Source organism: Temnothorax americanus, unplaced genomic scaffold (assembly GCF_048541705.1).
Source record: "Temnothorax americanus isolate GAGA-0224 unplaced genomic scaffold, ASM4854170v1 Scaffold60, whole genome shotgun sequence".
Lineage (NCBI taxonomy): Eukaryota > Metazoa > Arthropoda > Insecta > Hymenoptera > Formicidae > Temnothorax > Temnothorax americanus.
Genome location: NW_027509752.1, coordinates 646,906 through 665,338, shown reverse-complemented (window position 1 = coordinate 665,338; position 18,433 = coordinate 646,906). Strand labels below are relative to the sequence as shown.

Below are 18,433 nucleotides of genomic sequence, written 5' to 3'. Positions count from 1 at the left end.
GAAACCATCTAAACATCGTCCTAGCAGATCTTTTTTGTTTTATTCTTCATTAATTAAATTGTATTTAAAACATCATAAAGGAGTTTTTTTCGCATAGGTGCACTCGTCTGGCAGACAACATGTGAAAAGACTAAACATTCAAATTGTTCTAACACCAATTTGGCATAACCGTTTTTGTACATTTACTCAAAGAATTATTTTAGAACAAATTATAAGGATACAAAAAAGAATATTTTTCAATAGAAATATATTCCTATAAAGTTTCTATTAGTCCAATATATTATAATTTTTAATTATAATTAGTGCAGTGTAAAATTAATGCAATTATATTTAAAGTATAGTTTTTTATATATTCTTTTATTTTGCCTGAATACTTTCGTAAGTGAACTAACAGGAATAGAAAACATAAAGGAATAAGAGAGATAGAGAAATAAGGTTTCATACGCGTGGGCTAAATTTCATTCTTTGAGAACCTTGGAAGTAAATTTTGTTTTTTAAACTTGTTTTTTGTTTTTTAAACTCCATCAAAATTTTAACATGAGTCGATTCTAAGTGGAAAAATAACCAACTTTTACTTAAAAATTTTTGTCTAAAATAATTATTTTTTATAATAAAAGTATTTAAAATAATTTACCTCATAGAATTCCGTCTTCTACCAACTTTATTAACTGACCTTCATGATTTTGTTTACTACAGATAAAAAATAAGCGAGAATGTAATGCTTTATTTTATTTAAATCCGGTAAAAATGTGGAAAATTACTTCATTTTCTCTTATACTCTAATGACTACTTCACGATACGTTATAATTTAATATAAAAGTGAATATATTATCAGTGCTCGTCGAAACATCAAACACATAATGTTCTCAACGTTATGGCATCGAAAACTATCATATCGTTTTTCATCGATTAGAAGCGTATCTTCGGAGAATCATCAATCATCATCATTAAATGCTTTTAAACTTAAAAAAAATTACTTGAGACAAAACGTTTAAGTAAAAGATACTTATTTTTTCACGTAGAATCAATTCACGTTTGGGATATCATTTAAATTTGGATAAAGTGTCATTTAAAAAAACAAAGTTTGTCACTACTGCTCTCCAAAAGATTTTCTCGAAATATGAAATTTAGCTCATGTGAAAGCTCATTTTCAACCGATAAAATTGGTTATACAATCCATTAAGCTATAATTTTAACACTTTATTTAGCCCACCAAGTATGTACGTATATTTAAAAATAAAATATGTTAAAATGAAGAATACATAAAAATACAAGAAAACGAGAATATAATTTTATATTATGTAAAACTATATAATTATATTTAAAATTTAGCAATGTTTAACAAAGTTTTAAAATATTTGTTCCAATCTTTTAAAAAAAATAATTTTATTTTTTTAATATAATTTTCATACACACTTTGTAAATCACTGTATATATAAAAAATGTAATTAATTCGGTGTGAATACTTTACTTTGCAAAATAATCAAAACTCTCTCTCTCTTTTTTTTATGTATATTTATATTAAATATATATATTAAATATAAATTGTATGTGTAGCTCATCTATTATAATTACATAGAAAATATTTACATTTTTGCTTATTACATTATTGTGTTTAGATATATATACATGGCTTTTTATCTTATTTATATCATTATTTGTTATTAAAAAGTAGTATTTTATTTTCTATGCGTTGTTTTCAAAGGCTTCATAATACAATCGATAGCAAATTAAACATAAATTTTTGCTGAGTCAGTAAATTAAATTATTGATCAATAGTTAGCCATTTATCCGTGATATTTTCAATTTGCTTAAAAAGAATAGGATTCCTGAGACGGATTTTTAACTCCAATTTTCCTCCCGTTGCTTTTCTGCCATCCATAAGCTGAAATATATCGTGATGAGTTTATTATTATTATTGTTTGCATAGAAACAGTGAGTATAAAAAAGTTAATTATTTAATTACCGGAAAAGAATCATGTAGAGTGCATTGAGACTCTAGAAGTTGTAACTTGATCATTACTGTACCAAGCAAGCTATCACTTCGAAAGAAACCTCTGTAACATGAAAAGAAAATTAATATATATATATATATATATATATATATATATATATATATATAATATTAAATAAATATATAAAAATATATAAACACATTATAATCGAAAAATCGCTTTTACATTTAGAAGTATACGTTGTTACAAATTGCTCGTGTAATATCATAAAATTTATAACATGGTTTTTTTTTACAGAAAAATAAAAAGACATGATATCAAAATATGCATTATACTTAAAAACATCAAAATTTTTCTGTGCATATAACTGCGCATATTCTACAGAAATATAGGAATGTCATACCTGGGATGAGTGCAACACAAGATGGGATTCAGCGAGCATCTGCAAACAACGTTCTACTTTTTGGATATAACATTCTCATTGTACAACTAATGTTTTATCACGTAATAAATGTGTATATATATATATCTTATTTTACCTTCCTGCAAGGGCTGCAAGTATATATGCTATTCGTGAAATAAAAAAAAAAGTTGCTCCAAAATAACACCCTAATATATATATATGATATCCTAAACCAAACAGGAGGGACAGGAGATAATACAAACCTATTTTTTACAATTAAAAAAGCTAACTCTTTTTCACTATCATTAGAAGCGTTGATTATCATCTATCTTAAAAAGATAATCAATCAAAAAACCTTATTCTTTTATTCTGGAAACATAATTTTCTTTTTAAAAAAAAATATAAATTCTTACGAACAAAGTACCATTATCATTGGAAATTATTAAGTAAAATTCGAAATAATCATTATACAATTGTCCCAATTCTTTTTACAAAATTATTTTTTAAACAAATTAAAACGATATTTCTACATGGAATCTTAGACTGTGTTATTCTAAATCGTAATATCGTTTATGTAGATTCTTTTTTTACAAATGTAATTCAGAAAATAAATTTTTGAAAAAAGTGTATTAAGCATTAAAATATATGAAAAAAAATATCAATCTTCAATATAATCCTCCTTGTTCTATACAAGTGGTTCAACGTTTCACTGATTGATGCCATCAAAATAAAATTTATTTCATTGCTCTCTCAGCTCTTGCTTCCTTTGCCTTATTTTGACATACTTTGCACCAAAAAGGTGTGACAATAAATAATATGAACTATTCAAAGCTGCTAAAAATAAAATTTAAAAAAATCAGCAATATTGATCAAATAAAAAGAAACGACACATCAAGAGATTATTTTGAAATCAAATAAATTTTATTCTGATGATATCGAATAACTAATGAAACGTTGTGTAGACCGAGGAGGAGACTTATATTAAAGATTGATGTGTATTTTTCTTATATTTTAATATTTATAACATACCTTTTCTTTCAAAATTTCCTTTGTTTTGAACTTTGTATCAGTTTGGAATTGATTTTTTCTTAATGATTTTGGTGCTTGGAATCTATCTTAATAAAACCTTAAGAAACATATATTTTACATATACAAAATAAGTAACAAAAAACAGAATATCTATATCTCAACTATTTCAAGCAAGAGAGACCATTAAAGCTACAGAATGTAATTCTAATTTTTAAATTATAAATTATTGAATATTAAAAGCTTTTCAGGAATTAGACTTCAGAAATATAGAACCACACACACAAAGATTAAAAAAGATTAAATAAAGATTTAAATTTTATCAATCAAATAGCAAATAAATATCAACAAAGAACCTCGTCCAAAATAGGCCACTGGCGTACAACATTAGAAAAAATAGGTTGTGGAACAATGGACAGAAAAAGTTATAACCGATTCAATTACCAGTCTTATATAATACCTATTCAGTATTCACTATTATTTTCACCGTTATAATTGTCAGAAAATGATATAAAAATATCTGTAATGTACCCTTATGGTAGCTTGATTCTTGCGGTTTTTTTTCTCCTGAAAAGTGTAAACCAACCACAGGCCTGACTTACAATTAGTCGAACAAGCCAATAAGTTTGTTCGGTACCGCGGGAAAATGCCCTGAACGCAAGAAAGTCTGGACAATATCATAAAATATATTATTTTATATAAAGTTAATGATATTATAATATTTAAGTTAAATAGTGTAAAGTTTTTAGTGCCAACTAGCTAATTACATATGGTAATATGCGAAATTTACGCCCCAGAAAATGTCTTTTCCTATGTTTTTTGAGACTTGAAACTGTGTTATTATTATTTCTGTCAATCTCTTCTACAAATGCATATAGAAGTCAAGTATGTGCGTTTATGACCCAAAACTCATTTATAAAATAGATGAAGTTCTTTATAATTCAAAGATCAAGTATAAAGATATTTAATGTTAAAAGTTAAAAATTATTATAAATAATAAATTTCCAGAATGCTAAAAAAAAATAATTTCTAAATTAGTCAATACATCTGTAGGTAAAAAATTTCTAGAGCCTAGAATATTTTCTATCTTTGCATAAGTTAATAGACGAAAAATTACGCAAATCTTTTTCTCCTTGGTATCAAAATAAATTAACTTTTTGTCTAATTCATAGTGTATACTATTACTTGCATTCAATAGATTTATTGATAAAATATTTTGAAAGATTCCGTTCTCTTATTATTCTATTTTTCTCGTATTATTCTTGTGTGTGTGTATTATTAAATATATTAAATACATTAAATTCAATCTACATGTATATTATATTTTTAGTCAAAATTAACTTTCCATACTAATTATTGAGACATAACTGTTTATTAATCCGCGAATCTAAAAAGGCAATTTTCGGTATATTTATCAACAATATATACTATTAAATATGCATGATGCAGATGCAAAAAATCAATTTATTTAGTGTGACATATATTATAACAAAAAAGAGTGACAACCAGAAAATCCCCTTTCTGAACACAAATAAAATATTTGAAATATCAGATTAAAATTAATTTTTTACTAATTACAAATATATCTATATACTTTTATCACGTTCAAAGTAGTATATTCAAAATAGTTTATCACGTTATATATTATAAACTATTTTGAATCAATAAAATAATAAAATTTGATTATTTTATAACTAAAATCACTTTGGATGCGTCCAACGTAGTGTTCAAAAATTAATTTCGATTTAACGCACATACTCTGTCACATTGCAGTACAATGTGCAAACGTTCTCTTTAAGCCAAAAAATTTTTATTTCTATTTCTCAAGTAATTCTACAACAATCTTTTGTTATGTAATCAAATTCCAGTTTTTAGCTGCAAAACTGCATTAATTTCTACAATAAATATTGCAATAAATATTTTCTGAGCGATTATTTCTTATAGCTATTCTTCCTTCAACTCATCATCAGCAACAGCAACAGTCACCTTGCAACCGTCACTTTGCATCTAAATCTTTTCTTTTCTTTCTTATTTTACTTTTTTCTTTTCTTTCTTTATTTTTTCTCTTTTTTTCTTTATTTTATATATATTCTTCTTTTTTCTTTAGTGGAACACTAATATTGTTCCAAAAAAGAATATATACTGCTGACAAGGAATAACTGATTTATATTTAAAAAAGCACGCAATTAAGCTACAATATTCGACATCACAATTGTGATTGTAATCGCAACCAAAATGACTATAATGTTCGATTTTACTCAAAGAAACAAGTTTACTATTGACAAATTAGGCAATTTAACTGGAACTCCAATCCACAATATTTTAAAAACTAGATGTTAATTCTGACGTAACGTAATAGTTTTTTTGCAAATAATGATCCACTTTTGAAAACCTTTCCAATAATACCTTACTCAATTCAAAATTTTTTTGTTCAAAAAGAGGATTCTAAGAGCCATTTTGGGCACCTCTTTGTATCAGGTTATTGCACATGAAATAACAAGATTATAAGATTGATCATATTTTTAACAATTAAAATTTGCAAGAAAAACACAGTTTTTCTTGCTTCTGACGTCATAATTCAACACAACTTGCAATATAGAAATAACAAACCTATTAACAACAAACGAAGTCAGACAAGGTAATTTAGTAAGATTAAAATATTAGAATAAGGAATTATAAAATTAATCGTGCATAAGCCTTCATTATATCTTCATTTATATCAATGCTCAAAAAATAAAATAACCTATCATATTCACTTAATAATTACAAAATTATCTATTGTATAATCGTAATCTCTAAAAATATTTCGTTGTATGAGTCAAAGCTCAAATTAATTTTCAGTTTAATTAACATAGATTAATGTTAAACACTATCATTAAATTACCCTTTTGCCCAAACTTCACACTTCAAGGCATGTCGTTTGAATGCTCTCTGACATTGTCTGGAGGTGCGATTTATAATGCCATTCAGCAAAAATACAGCTTGGTACTCAGGATTGGCAGAATCTTTGATCGTCGATGTCCTCTCTATAGGATGATTATCCAATGGAAATGGAAATTCACACATTACATATGTATCTGCTTCCCGAGAATAATTAATTCCTCTAATTATAGAAATTTCTATATCACTATCGTTTAAATCCGTGCAACTCCTGAAAAAATACAGATTCCTTTATATTCAATCTTTATAATATGAACAAAAAATTTAAAAAATGAGAAATAATTTGATAGAAAAGCAATAAAATTGAACAATTAATGTACACAATATCTCCTTCATAATAAAATTACAAAAAAAATTACAGTTATCTAGTCTCTCACTTTAAAAAGCATTCACATTTTAAAATTGAGTAAATAATATCGTTCTATGATGTGTATTTTATTGTTTTTACCAGTAAATATAAAAGAAATTAATATATAAAGAAATAAGGATAAATTTTTAGCTAAATTCAATAAAATTTTAATTGAAACCTAGGATATATTGTAAAACATTTATAGATAGTACAGAGAACGGAAAGAAAAATATAACAAAACATTTCGGAGTTTTGGAAGGGAAGGGGGATGGAGAGACTTATGTAGGAGACTTGAGATCATCGGTTATAGACTATGTCTTAGGGAATGACAGAGCAGGAGAAGAAATAAATATGGTGGAAGAAGAAATTAAAACGGAATCGGGTCATGTTCCGCTGGAGGTGGAGTTGACAGGACCACGGGTGATGGAGACAGGGAGAAGGAAGAAAGAAATAGAAATAGAGAGAAGCAACTGGACAGAAGATGGGAGGAGAGAATATCATGAGAAATGTGAAGGATGGTCAAGTACACAAATAAATACAGAGGATATCTGGAAGGAGATGAAAGAAAAAGTAAAGAGCGCTATCACAAAGCGGAAGAAAAGGATAATACCATGGAGATTAGGAAGAAAAAAATGGTATAATAAAGAATGGAAGGAAAGGAAAAGAAGATTGAAGAGATTGATGAGGGACTGGAAGAAGGGAAGGATCGGAAAAAAAGAGTATGTGAGAGAAAGAAAGGAGCACAAGGAATGGTGTACGGAGCAGAAAGGAGGCACAAAAACGAAGAAAAAGAAAAGATAAGAAAAATTAAAAGGATGCAAATTACAAACTTGCACATTGCTTCCTCATTATTACAGGAAGCTTATTTTATTTAATGTATAAATTTAATGTATATGAGGAAGCTTTTATTTTATTTAATGTATAATTATTAGTATTTATTTTTTTTGGCTTCCTCATAGAAGAAGCTTTGTGAGCAAAAGATTCTACTTGCACACTTAAAAACTATAAAGAAGCCCGATATCTCAATATTTGCGAAAGTTAGAGCAAATTTACCGAAATTTCTATAACTCCAGAACTAATCAACCAAATCTTAACGAATTATATATGAAATAGGAGTAGAAAAGACTAAAAAATATAATAAAATTAAAAATAAATCAATATCTCCAAATTTTCGGAAATTAAAGCATAAACAAACATTTCTGCAAATTCAAAATTTTATTAAAAAAGAACCCCTTAATTATTAGCAATTTTTATTAATTCTATTATATTCTTCAGTTTTTTCTACCCCTATTTCATATATAATTTTAAATTTGTCACATACACACACACATACACACACACATACACACACACATATATACAGACATTTTTTTTTTAATTGCAATTTTTCGACATTTTAGAACATTCTGAACACATTCAGAAAAACAAAAAAAATTATTTTTTTTACGAAAACAAAGCTTCCTCTATGAGGAAGCAAAAACGAAGCAAAAAAACTTGGAAGTATATAAATAAATACAGGAAAAAGAAAGCTGAGAGGATAAGCGAGGAGATAAATATAAACGAGTGGAGAGACAGAGAAAAGAGTGGTGCTAGACATAGAAAACGAAGAAAAAGAAGATGGCACGAGAATGGAGGTAACAAAGGGAGTTGAAGAAATATCGAGGGAAGAGTTGATTGAAGTAATAAAGAAACTGAAGATAGGAAAGGCAACAGGAGAGGACGGGATTGAGAACGAGGCGTGGAGATTTATGCAGAAGGATGTAGGTGAAGAATTCCTGAAGTTAATCAACAGAATCTAGAAAGGAGAGGGCATACAGGGAAATTGGAATAAAGGTATGATTAGTCTAATTCATAAAAGAGGAGAGAGAAACGACCCAAGAAATTACCGAGGAGTTACTTTAATGAATACGGCGTACAAAATATATGCAAGTATCTTAAATGCGAGGTTGGAGAAAGAGGTGGAGTCTAAGCTAAGGGAGGGGCAATTCGGGTTTAGAAGGAACAGAGGAACGATGGATGCAGTATACACGGTAAATTATGTAGCGAATAAGGAGCTGAGTAAGAAAGGTGGAAAGGTTTTTGCATTCTTTGTGGACCTTAAAGTAGCTTTCGATAAAAAAAGTGGATAGAAGGAAATTGAATAAAATAATAAGAAAGATAGGAATTGAAGATAACTTGAGACGAAGAATAATGGAGACATACAAAGAAACAAAAAATGTAGTGAAGATAAGAGATAAAAAGACAGAGGAATTTTGGACAGAAAAGGGACTAAGGCAAACGCCCGTTGAGCCCGAATCTATTCAATGTATACATCATAGATTTAAGGAGGAAATGGAAAAAGGGCAAGCATGAGGCCTTGTAATAGGGAAAGAAAAATTTTGGTCAATATCATACGCAGATGACGTAGTGTTAATAGCGACGAAAGAAGCGGAATTGAAGGAAATGATGAGGAGGTTCAAAAGATATTTGGAAGGGAAAGGTTTGAGTTTGAGTCCGGAGAAATAAAAAATAATGGTGTTCGAGAAAGCGAGGGGAAGAAGAAAGAAAAAGAAATGGAAGTGGCGAGAGGAGAGAGAGAGAGAGAGAGAAGAAATAGAGAAGGTTAAAGAAATAAAGTATCTGGGATATATACTACAGAAAAATGGGGGAGCGGAGAATCATATAAAAGATAGGATAAAGAAGGCTACAATAGAGATGAAGAGAACATGGAGCATAGGAGAGAATATTTAAAGATTTTAGAAGAAGAATGAAAATGTTGGAGGCACTGGTAGAAAGCGTGGCATTATACGGAGCTGAAATCGCGAAAAACCACCATTGAAAACGGAAAATCACAATATAAGGTGCGAGTCAGCGTTAGGTACAAATGTGGCAACCAACTGTAAGACCCAAATTATATGTACTTTGATGTCCTGAATCCGAATCTCGGGCCAGCATTACTGTACCACCCCCCACTTTCTTTTTAATCACGAAAAATCACCCTTTAAAACAGAAAATCCCGCTGTAAGATGGATCAGCGTCAGGTACAAATGTGGCAACCGACGTTACGGCCGAGTTGGACGTACCCAGACCTGGTTTTGTGGAAGACCGCAGCTCTTTCAATGGTGGTTTTTCGCGATTTAAAAAAAATTGGTGTGGTGGGGGTCAACTTTGACCCCGGATTTGGATTCAGCACGTCAAAATACATAAGAAATGATGGGTCTAGTCTTTGGTACAGACCACTTTTTTTTGTGTGCCTGTGTTATTAATTATTATTAACAAAACATTTCAGAAATATTTCCGAGAAAACTATAGAAATTATTTCTAGGTTTACAATTAAAAAAAATAGAAAAATACATTAAAACACAAAGATTATTAAGACGGACAATTTTTATGAATTTTGTATAAATCAAAAATATAAAACTTTTATGCTATAATCTTCTTTTTTTTTCTAAACCTTGTATGTAAATCTAAATTACATATAAATGTATACTAACTGTACTATTTGATAAGTTTTTGTTTCATAATGGTGTTGTGGTGGTGGCAGTGAGTCACGTTTTCGAACTCTCAGCATATCTAAATCTCGCGTGTAACTCAGTGCAAGCCGCTCCCATCTGTTATATCCAGGAACATCTCCCAGTGCTTTTGAGTGATCTCGCGTAGACAAACACCACTGTAAAAATTAATTGTAAGTATTATAAAAAGTAATAAATTGTATAATTATTAATTTAAATTAATTCTTACAGCTTAGAAAATAATGTTTAATAAAGTATGCAAATGTTAGTATATGTGAGAGAGAGAGAATCTTTCCATAATATTCAATAAATTTTCTTTTTAGCTGTACAATATCATATAATTATCACCTTAATTTGTTTAATTAATTGAGTTTCAAGATTTTCATAAATTTTATCGTCTGTTCCGTTCAAGCCCTCCAAAAAATCTTCGGAAGATACCAATATAAAATTTTCATCCTTTTGTGATGTACTGAGCTCTACTTTTTCAAGAGGTGACAATGGAATCGAAGTCATGTCGACGGGCAGGCCAGCTTTGCTAGCTTCAATTAAAGGTTGTATTCCTTTTCCTTGTCTTAGATAGTCACGTGCCAAATCCATGTCCCCGTCTTTCTTTGCATTTAGAGCAGCTTGCTTTAATTCACGTTGCCGTAGTTGCAACTGTAGCATTTGCTTCTCTGCACGCGACGTAATTCTCTGATTTGGTTTCAGTCCTAATAAAAAAAATATAGTATAAATATAGAAAGTGTTCTATTTTAATGAAATCAAACCAATATCTCAAAAACAGATAAATTTACGCAAAACAATTTACAAAAACAATATACAAAATTGGTTTAAATTGAATATATAAATGATTAATTGACTAAATACTCTCAATACTAAACTTAACAAGTAACAAGGAAAAGTAGGCTTTGAGAGTCAAACGCAATTAATTGTGCGTGAATTAATGTTATGTAACATTTAATTAATACAAGTTATAATTTAATACAAGTTATAAATCATACGTCTCGGCTTTACTTTGAGTCTTTAGCAACGCCGTAACAGATAAATTAATCTCAAGTTCTCCAACAAGTATAAGGTAAATATTTAAAAATTAAATGTATAAAGATGGTGTAATTGTCAAGAGAAATACCAGAAATACCAGAAAAATTCTACAAATAGTCTTCAAAATGTTCAGATTTTAGAAATAAAAATTAGAACTAATCGACAAAGAGACGTAAAATTCACTCATCAAATCAAGTCCAGAGAACGTGAGATTGACAAACTGAAGAGAAAACAACAGAAACTGAAATGATTTTCAAGCGGCGATGGTTGATATAACAGAGACAATGATACAATCAAAGAACAGGCTTGGTTCCAAATAACAGCATAATTTCGAGGCGACGCAACGTCTTATAGACAATATGATTTTGTTCTAGACAAGTATCGAATCTAAACAAAATCATTCTTTTCTGAGATTTAAAATTCATTCTATTTTTTTTAATAACATCATATAAATATTTTTTATTACATAAATCAATTCTTCTCACCATTCAGCATATAAAAAAATAAAGATAAAATCTCATAAAATATTAATAGGTATATAAAAATGTTTGAGCAACAGCCTACAGTGGACTAACGTCTGCTTCTAATTTCTTTCAATATTTTTTTCAAAAAAAGAATCTAAAAAAGCTCGAAAAATTAGAGAAGCGAACGCCGGCTCATTTTCGGTCAAGGCTTAAAAATTTTGATATCCGACAGGATTTTTAAGAATTTTTTTAAATTTTTCAATTGTGGCCATATGTCGAGTTAAAAAATTATAACTAAATCAATTTTATTTAAAAAAATCTAAAAAAAATTAAGTGTATTTTAGAGTTAGAACAATAACATAAAAAATTGCCGACCAAATCTAAGAGGTCAAAGATCAAACCCAGGTCAATTTGGCATGAAATACCCTATATATATAGTATTGTATTGTATAGTATGTGTTGCGTATAACTCATTTAAAAACTTCCATGCAATTATGTAAAATTGCTAGTTATTCTATTATTTTGTACATAAGAATTAAAAAAAATTTATATAAAAATTGTGTAAATTTTACGTTTTAATAACTCTAGTCATGAAATGATTTAGCATAATTTCACTCATCTTAAATTATATCCACATTTTACGAAACAGCTTAGCCATATAGTATACCAAAAAATATAATATATAAAATATAAATATATAACATATAGTAAAAAAATATATATTAAAATATATATATTTGTAATATACATATATATATATATATATATATATATATTATATAAAATGTAATATATGTACACTGTATACATACATACATGCACTACAATGTTAATATATAAATATAAATATAAGCGTATGATGTGAATATCTTTATGTAAAAAAAAATTTAATATTAATTACCTGTTCGAGGAGGAGGAACAGGCGCTTTTGGTTGCACAGGCACTTGTGGTTGCACAGGTTTCTTTACAGTATTATTATCAGATGTGTCAGGCTCGGACGCAGATTGCGCGGTAATGGCGTCATTTTGTGAATTCAATGATAATGGTGGAAAACCAGGCGGAACGGGAAGCTCATCCAGAGGTATTACCTTTCCCTGCGTGTACAACTTAATGGCATCTTCAAATTGTTTGCAAATTCTACCATATCTCCGTGCTTTAGATGTGTTACCCTCATCTTCAGCAGCTACTTTGGTTCTTCTATATACCTCGAGGCGCTCCTTAAGAGCACCTTCAATGTTCTCGGGGCCACATTTTGCTGGATCAACTTTTAACACAGTAATTCGTATTCATATTATCACGGTTTTTTTTTCAATAAAATTTGAATATAATGTAGCTTATTTATCACGTATCATAAATATGAATTTGTGTATGTAATCTATTTATTGCTGTATAATAAAAAATACAGACACTAAGTGTATCTTAACATTTCTATCTTAATATCTCAATAATATAAAAACTGGATATTTAAAAACAAATGTGATAATTATTTATATTAACAGACATCTCTTTGGTAATCTTGGCTTGGTCCAATTCTTATTTACATTAGTAAGTAGGGATATAGTTCCGAATGACCCCTGCTCCCGATTGACCTAGTTTTACACATAAATTGTTTTCAATGTAAAAAATAAAGCACGCGTGGTCCCAACTTCGGAAAATTAAAAACAAATTTTATGAGCATTTATCGACTAATAAAATTGATTTTATATGATATATACGACATATAAAAAATATAATATATGTAGTATATATAATATATATAGCACGCGTAGAAAGTTGTAAACCCATGTGGCAACTCGTCTCGCGTGGAAAGTGTATGCGTGGAGGCAGTAGGTTCCGCCCCCCCCCCGGGGGGCTCCACCTCCAAAAAAACTAACCTAACCCAACCCAATTGTTGTATGGATGGTATATGCGTGAATACAATAAATTCGCTTTTTTCTACCTACAACATAATTAATGAAATATTTATTATTTTTACAAAAAGTTTTGGTTATAATTACTGGTAAAATTGATAAATTTGCTATAATTTATCACATTTACCACCGTATCTTGAAGATTATGCATAAAAACCGGTAATTACATATAATTATCGAATTTATCACTTTTACACAAGTATATCATACTAGCATGCCTCGCCGGGCTTCGCCCCGGAGAACATGTGTATTAAGACACGCAAATAGTCTCTCTTTCTTTCCCTCCCTCCCCCTCTCCCTCCCCCTTATTATTTCCCAAAAAATTAAAAAAATTAAAAAAATTGGTTTTTAAAAGATCGGTAACAAAAAATTATATACTTTATGGCACTCCCCGGAAAATTCAACCCCTACTTTATGTACAATTCTTTGAGATTCGGTCATTCCGAACCGGTTTCCAAAAAAATCGGTAACAAAAAATAGTACACTTTATAGCACTCCCCGGGAAATTATACTTTTTCATGTATAATTTTTTGAGATTCAATCAATTATTTTCCTAAAAATTGGAAAAATTAAAAAAACCGATTTCCAAAAAGATCGGTAACAAAAACTGTACGCATCATGGCACTCCCCGTAAAATTCTACCACTACTTCTTTAAGATTCGGTCAATAAATTCCCGAAAAATTGAAAAAATTTCCGTACCGGCTTCCAAAAAGATCGGTAACAAAAAATTATACACTTTATAGCACTCCCCGAAAAATTCTGACTCTGCTTGATCTATAATTCTTTAAGATTCGGCCAATTATTTCCTGAAAAATTGAAAAAATTAAAAAAAACCGGTTTCCAGAAGATCGGTAACAAAAAACTATACACCCTATAGCACTCCCCGGGAAATTCTACCCCTATTTCATATACGTTTGGTAAAAATTCGGTCCATTGGTTTCCGAGATCATAGCGGACAAAAAAAATGCAAACCCTGTTGCTTTATAATAATAGTATAGATAGAATCGATTTTAGTCGATAAGTGCTATCATAAAAAAAAATTTGTTTTTTATTTCTCGAAGTTGGGACCACGCAGATTTTATTTTTTACATAAAAAACTTATGTGTAAAACTTGAGGTCGATCGGGAGCAGAGGTCATTCGAAACTAGATGCAATAGATGTAGTAATAGATGCAATAATTCATCAAATATAAATAGGTCAGAGATTAAATTGAGTTAAGTCAGGTCAGATCGAGTTAGATTACGTTGGGAGCTTTCCAGCAAGGGACACAAGTCGACGCTGGAGTGTCGTTTTATCTTTGTTACTCATTGCCAAAAAAGAAAGATAGTATGACGTTTGTTTCGACTTGTGTCACTTGCTGGGAAGCTTCCATTAGATGTCAAAAATTGAAAAGTAAATGTATAGATAAAAAGTAAATATATAGATAAAAACTGAAAAATGAACATACAGGAAAGATTTTGACCTGTTTCCACCATATCCATTTTCAATCCTCCAAAAACTTTAACCTAACCTAACATGACCCTAACCTAACCTAACCTAATCTAATCTGAGTTTAAGAACAGATGCATGTAGAGAAAAAGGCAAGTTTTTCCACAATTACACGTTCGCTTTTCATGACATTTTTGTCATGACATTAAATATTTTAAATAAAGGTTTGTATATGGGCTCAGACACAATGACAAAAATAAGGAATAAAGGCCGATATCACAGTCTCCGATTAACGTGATTCTCCCTAGATTCTCCGATTAAAAAACTCACTCTTCGTCTCTTTCTAGGGGGATAGTTAGAAAGAGATGCAGAGTGAGTTTAATCGGAGAATCACGTTAATCGGAGACTGTGATATACCGGCCCTAAGATAAAGGAATAAGAAATAAGGGAATGTCGCATCTCACTTCAGTACACGTACATTAAAGTAAGATGCAACATGCCTTATTCCTTATTCCTTTATCTTATTCCTTATTTTTCTTATCGTGTCTGAGCCCTATCTTTCTAAAAATAAATTCGATTTTAACATTTTTTTTTGTTAAGCAGTATCCATAATTAATGTAGAGAATTTAAACCGATTTTTAGTACTTTTTAAATTAAAAAAAAAACCTTTTGAGAAAGTTATAGCTTGCTAAAGTTTCTTTGATGACGGCAACTTCAAAAGATTTCGCATATATAAGGTATGACGTCACAGCACATTTTCGTGTACTATATTTTCTTCAATTTTGAAGATATTGCAAAAATTCAAAAAGTTTACAAAGAAAGTATCCCATTATCTATCAGACCGCTTAATAAAAATTTATGTTAAAACCGAAGTAACCTTCCGTCTATAAATATAGGTCTACGGTATTCGAGCCAAAATGAAATATGCTCATAACTGTAAAACTGCAAAGCCTACCAGAAAATATTAAATAAACGATGTTTATCAAAATAAATATAAAATCATCAACTGCAATTAGACAGATGTTTTGTGAGTTTTTTCAGATTTTTTAAAATACTTTAAGATAGAAAAAAATAGCGTCAAACATGACAGACCCTCGTTTACACGCCAAGGCTGAAAAAAACGACTACGGAGGGTTAATTATAATTATAAGAGAAACCCCCCCCCCCCAAATCAACTCAAGCTATCGATCAAGCCTACTTAAAACTTGATCCATTCACTCGTTAGATGAGATCTCAACATCTCGAGTATTCGCAAATTGTCGCGTCGCGTAAAAGAGTCACGGTCGGTCTCGCTCCGCGTGTACTTGGCGCGAGACACTACTGTGTCTCTTGATCCCTACCAAGTAAATATCAAGATCAAAGTTATTGGAAAGGTATCCCCTAATATAAATAATTATCAAGAATTTAAATAAATTCGTAAATACAGTTTTACTATATTTTTTCATTACAGAAGCACAAATCAATAATAATACATAACAACGCATCATAATACTACTATGCGACAATTTTTAAAAGGTTTTGCAATCTAACGAATTTCTACATCTTACCTGTAGAAGCTTGCTGTTGAATTTCATTTTCTTCTTTTGCAGCTGGTGTTGCAGTATTAGTTGGAGAAGGTAGAATTGGAGTAGGTGGCATATCTGATAAATCAAGCTTTTCACCTGCAGCAACTGCAGCAATAACTATATCAAATTGTTTTACAGTTTTTACATATTGTAGCGCTTGTTCTTTGTTGCCCGCTTTCTTCCAAGCAATTGCTGCAGTCTTATATTTTTGTTGCTGTACTTTTAATTTATCCAAAGCTTCTTGATCAACTATGACGTCTGCCAGTGGTTCAGAAGGGTTATTATCATCATTTGAGATTACATTCGATTTTGCAACTGCTTCACTAACTTCCATTGGTGATGGTGTTTTTTCTTCTACAAAGTAGACAAAATAATATTGGTGAAATAAAAATCAATATCGCAAATCTCCAATTAACATTTAGAAAGCTGGATAATAATAAACCTATTAATAATTTGTTCACGAATGAAACTATTAAAATACAAAACGTCATGTTCCATATTCTCATCAAAGGAATGTGCAAAATTGAGAAAATTTTGTGGTACACAAGTGATGCCAGAAAGCGGCCTCGATAGCATACGGTAAAAGTAGGGGGAATGTCCCAGGATTCAGTCAATCGATTTTGGTTAAATTTCTTCATATTTTACCTCATATTATGTCCGTGTCAAGTTTCATAACGATTGATTTTGAACACAAAATTTTCTTAATTTTGCACACTCTTTTGCTTCCTCATAAAGGAAGCTTTGTTTTCATAAACTTCGTGTATGGACCTTTGATCGCATATAAAGCTAAGTCTAATCAACCAAATTTTAAAGAATTATATATGAAATAGGGGTAGAAAGCACCGAAAAAAATTGTTTTTTTTAGTTTGCGATGCCAATGTGTTCAGAATGTTCTAAAACGTCGGAAAATCGTAATTTTAAAAAATGTCCATATGTGTGTTGTGTGTGCCAAATTTACCGAAATTTCTATAATTCACAAAAACTGATTAACCAAATCTTAAAGAATTATATATGAAATAAGGGTAGAAAAAAACTGAAGAATATAATAAAATTAGAAAAAGTGCTAATAATAAAGGGGTTACCGATTTCTATCTAAAAAAATCTACATAATTACTCTAATTTCCACAAATTTTGTGATATCGAGCTTAATTTTTTTTTTTATGGATAGAATATTAATTAAAGGTAGAATCTCATATATAGAGTATCATTAAAAAAAGGTTGTTTTGAATTTGGCGAAGATTGGTGAAAGGGTTACCGATTTCTGCCTCTTATGAGGAAACTTGTATTTTATTCGATGCATAATTATTAGTATTCATTAGTTTGGCTTCCTCATAGAAAAAGCTTTATGAGCGAAATTAAATAGGAGCAATGGTAGCGATCTGTAATGAGGAGAAAGCAATGTGCAAGTTTCTAATTTGCAATTTTTTTAATTTTAAATTTAATCTTTTTATGAATAATAGAGGGTTAGCTTAGTAGCACAAGTGGGGTTTTACAATCGACGCAGTGTCAAATCGATGTTGACTTTAGGAGTTCAGGCTACATAGGCAAAAAATCGGTAATCCCTTCACCGATCTTCACCAAATTCAATACCAACCTTCCTTAAAAATGACCTTTCTTTAATGATACTTTATATAAAATTACACATATAACTTACACTTTTATGCAAAAATCAGTAACTTCTTCACCGATCTTTGCCAAAACTCTATCCATAAAAAAAAATTAGCTTGATATCTCGAAATTTGCAGGAATTAGAGCAATCACGTAGATTTTTTTAAATAGAAATCGGTAACCCTTTTATATTATAAACAATTTTTCTAATTCTATTATATTCTTTAGTCTCTTCTATTCCTATTTCATATA

General features: G+C 29.7%; 1 protein-coding gene across 1 annotated transcript in view; it reads right to left on the bottom strand.

Moving 5' to 3' along the window:
* Nucleotides 1-1,552: 1,552 nt before the first annotated feature.
* The window catches only part of L(2)gd1 (lethal (2) giant discs 1), a 38,131-nt gene continuing 21,250 nt past the window's right edge, over nucleotides 1,553-18,433 (bottom strand). Inside the window, exons 9-16 of the mRNA XM_077420780.1 lie at nucleotides 16,556-16,927; nucleotides 12,571-12,933; nucleotides 10,513-10,874; nucleotides 10,147-10,322; nucleotides 6,269-6,535; nucleotides 2,359-2,397; nucleotides 1,967-2,057; nucleotides 1,553-1,885 (exon numbers count right to left, since the gene is read on the bottom strand). Of these exons, the coding sequence (XP_077276906.1) occupies nucleotides 1,766-1,885; nucleotides 1,967-2,057; nucleotides 2,359-2,397; nucleotides 6,269-6,535; nucleotides 10,147-10,322; nucleotides 10,513-10,874; nucleotides 12,571-12,933; nucleotides 16,556-16,927 (1,790 nt within the window). The 3' untranslated portion in view covers nucleotides 1,553-1,765. The remainder of the gene's footprint in view (nucleotides 1,886-1,966; nucleotides 2,058-2,358; nucleotides 2,398-6,268; nucleotides 6,536-10,146; nucleotides 10,323-10,512; nucleotides 10,875-12,570; nucleotides 12,934-16,555; nucleotides 16,928-18,433) is intronic.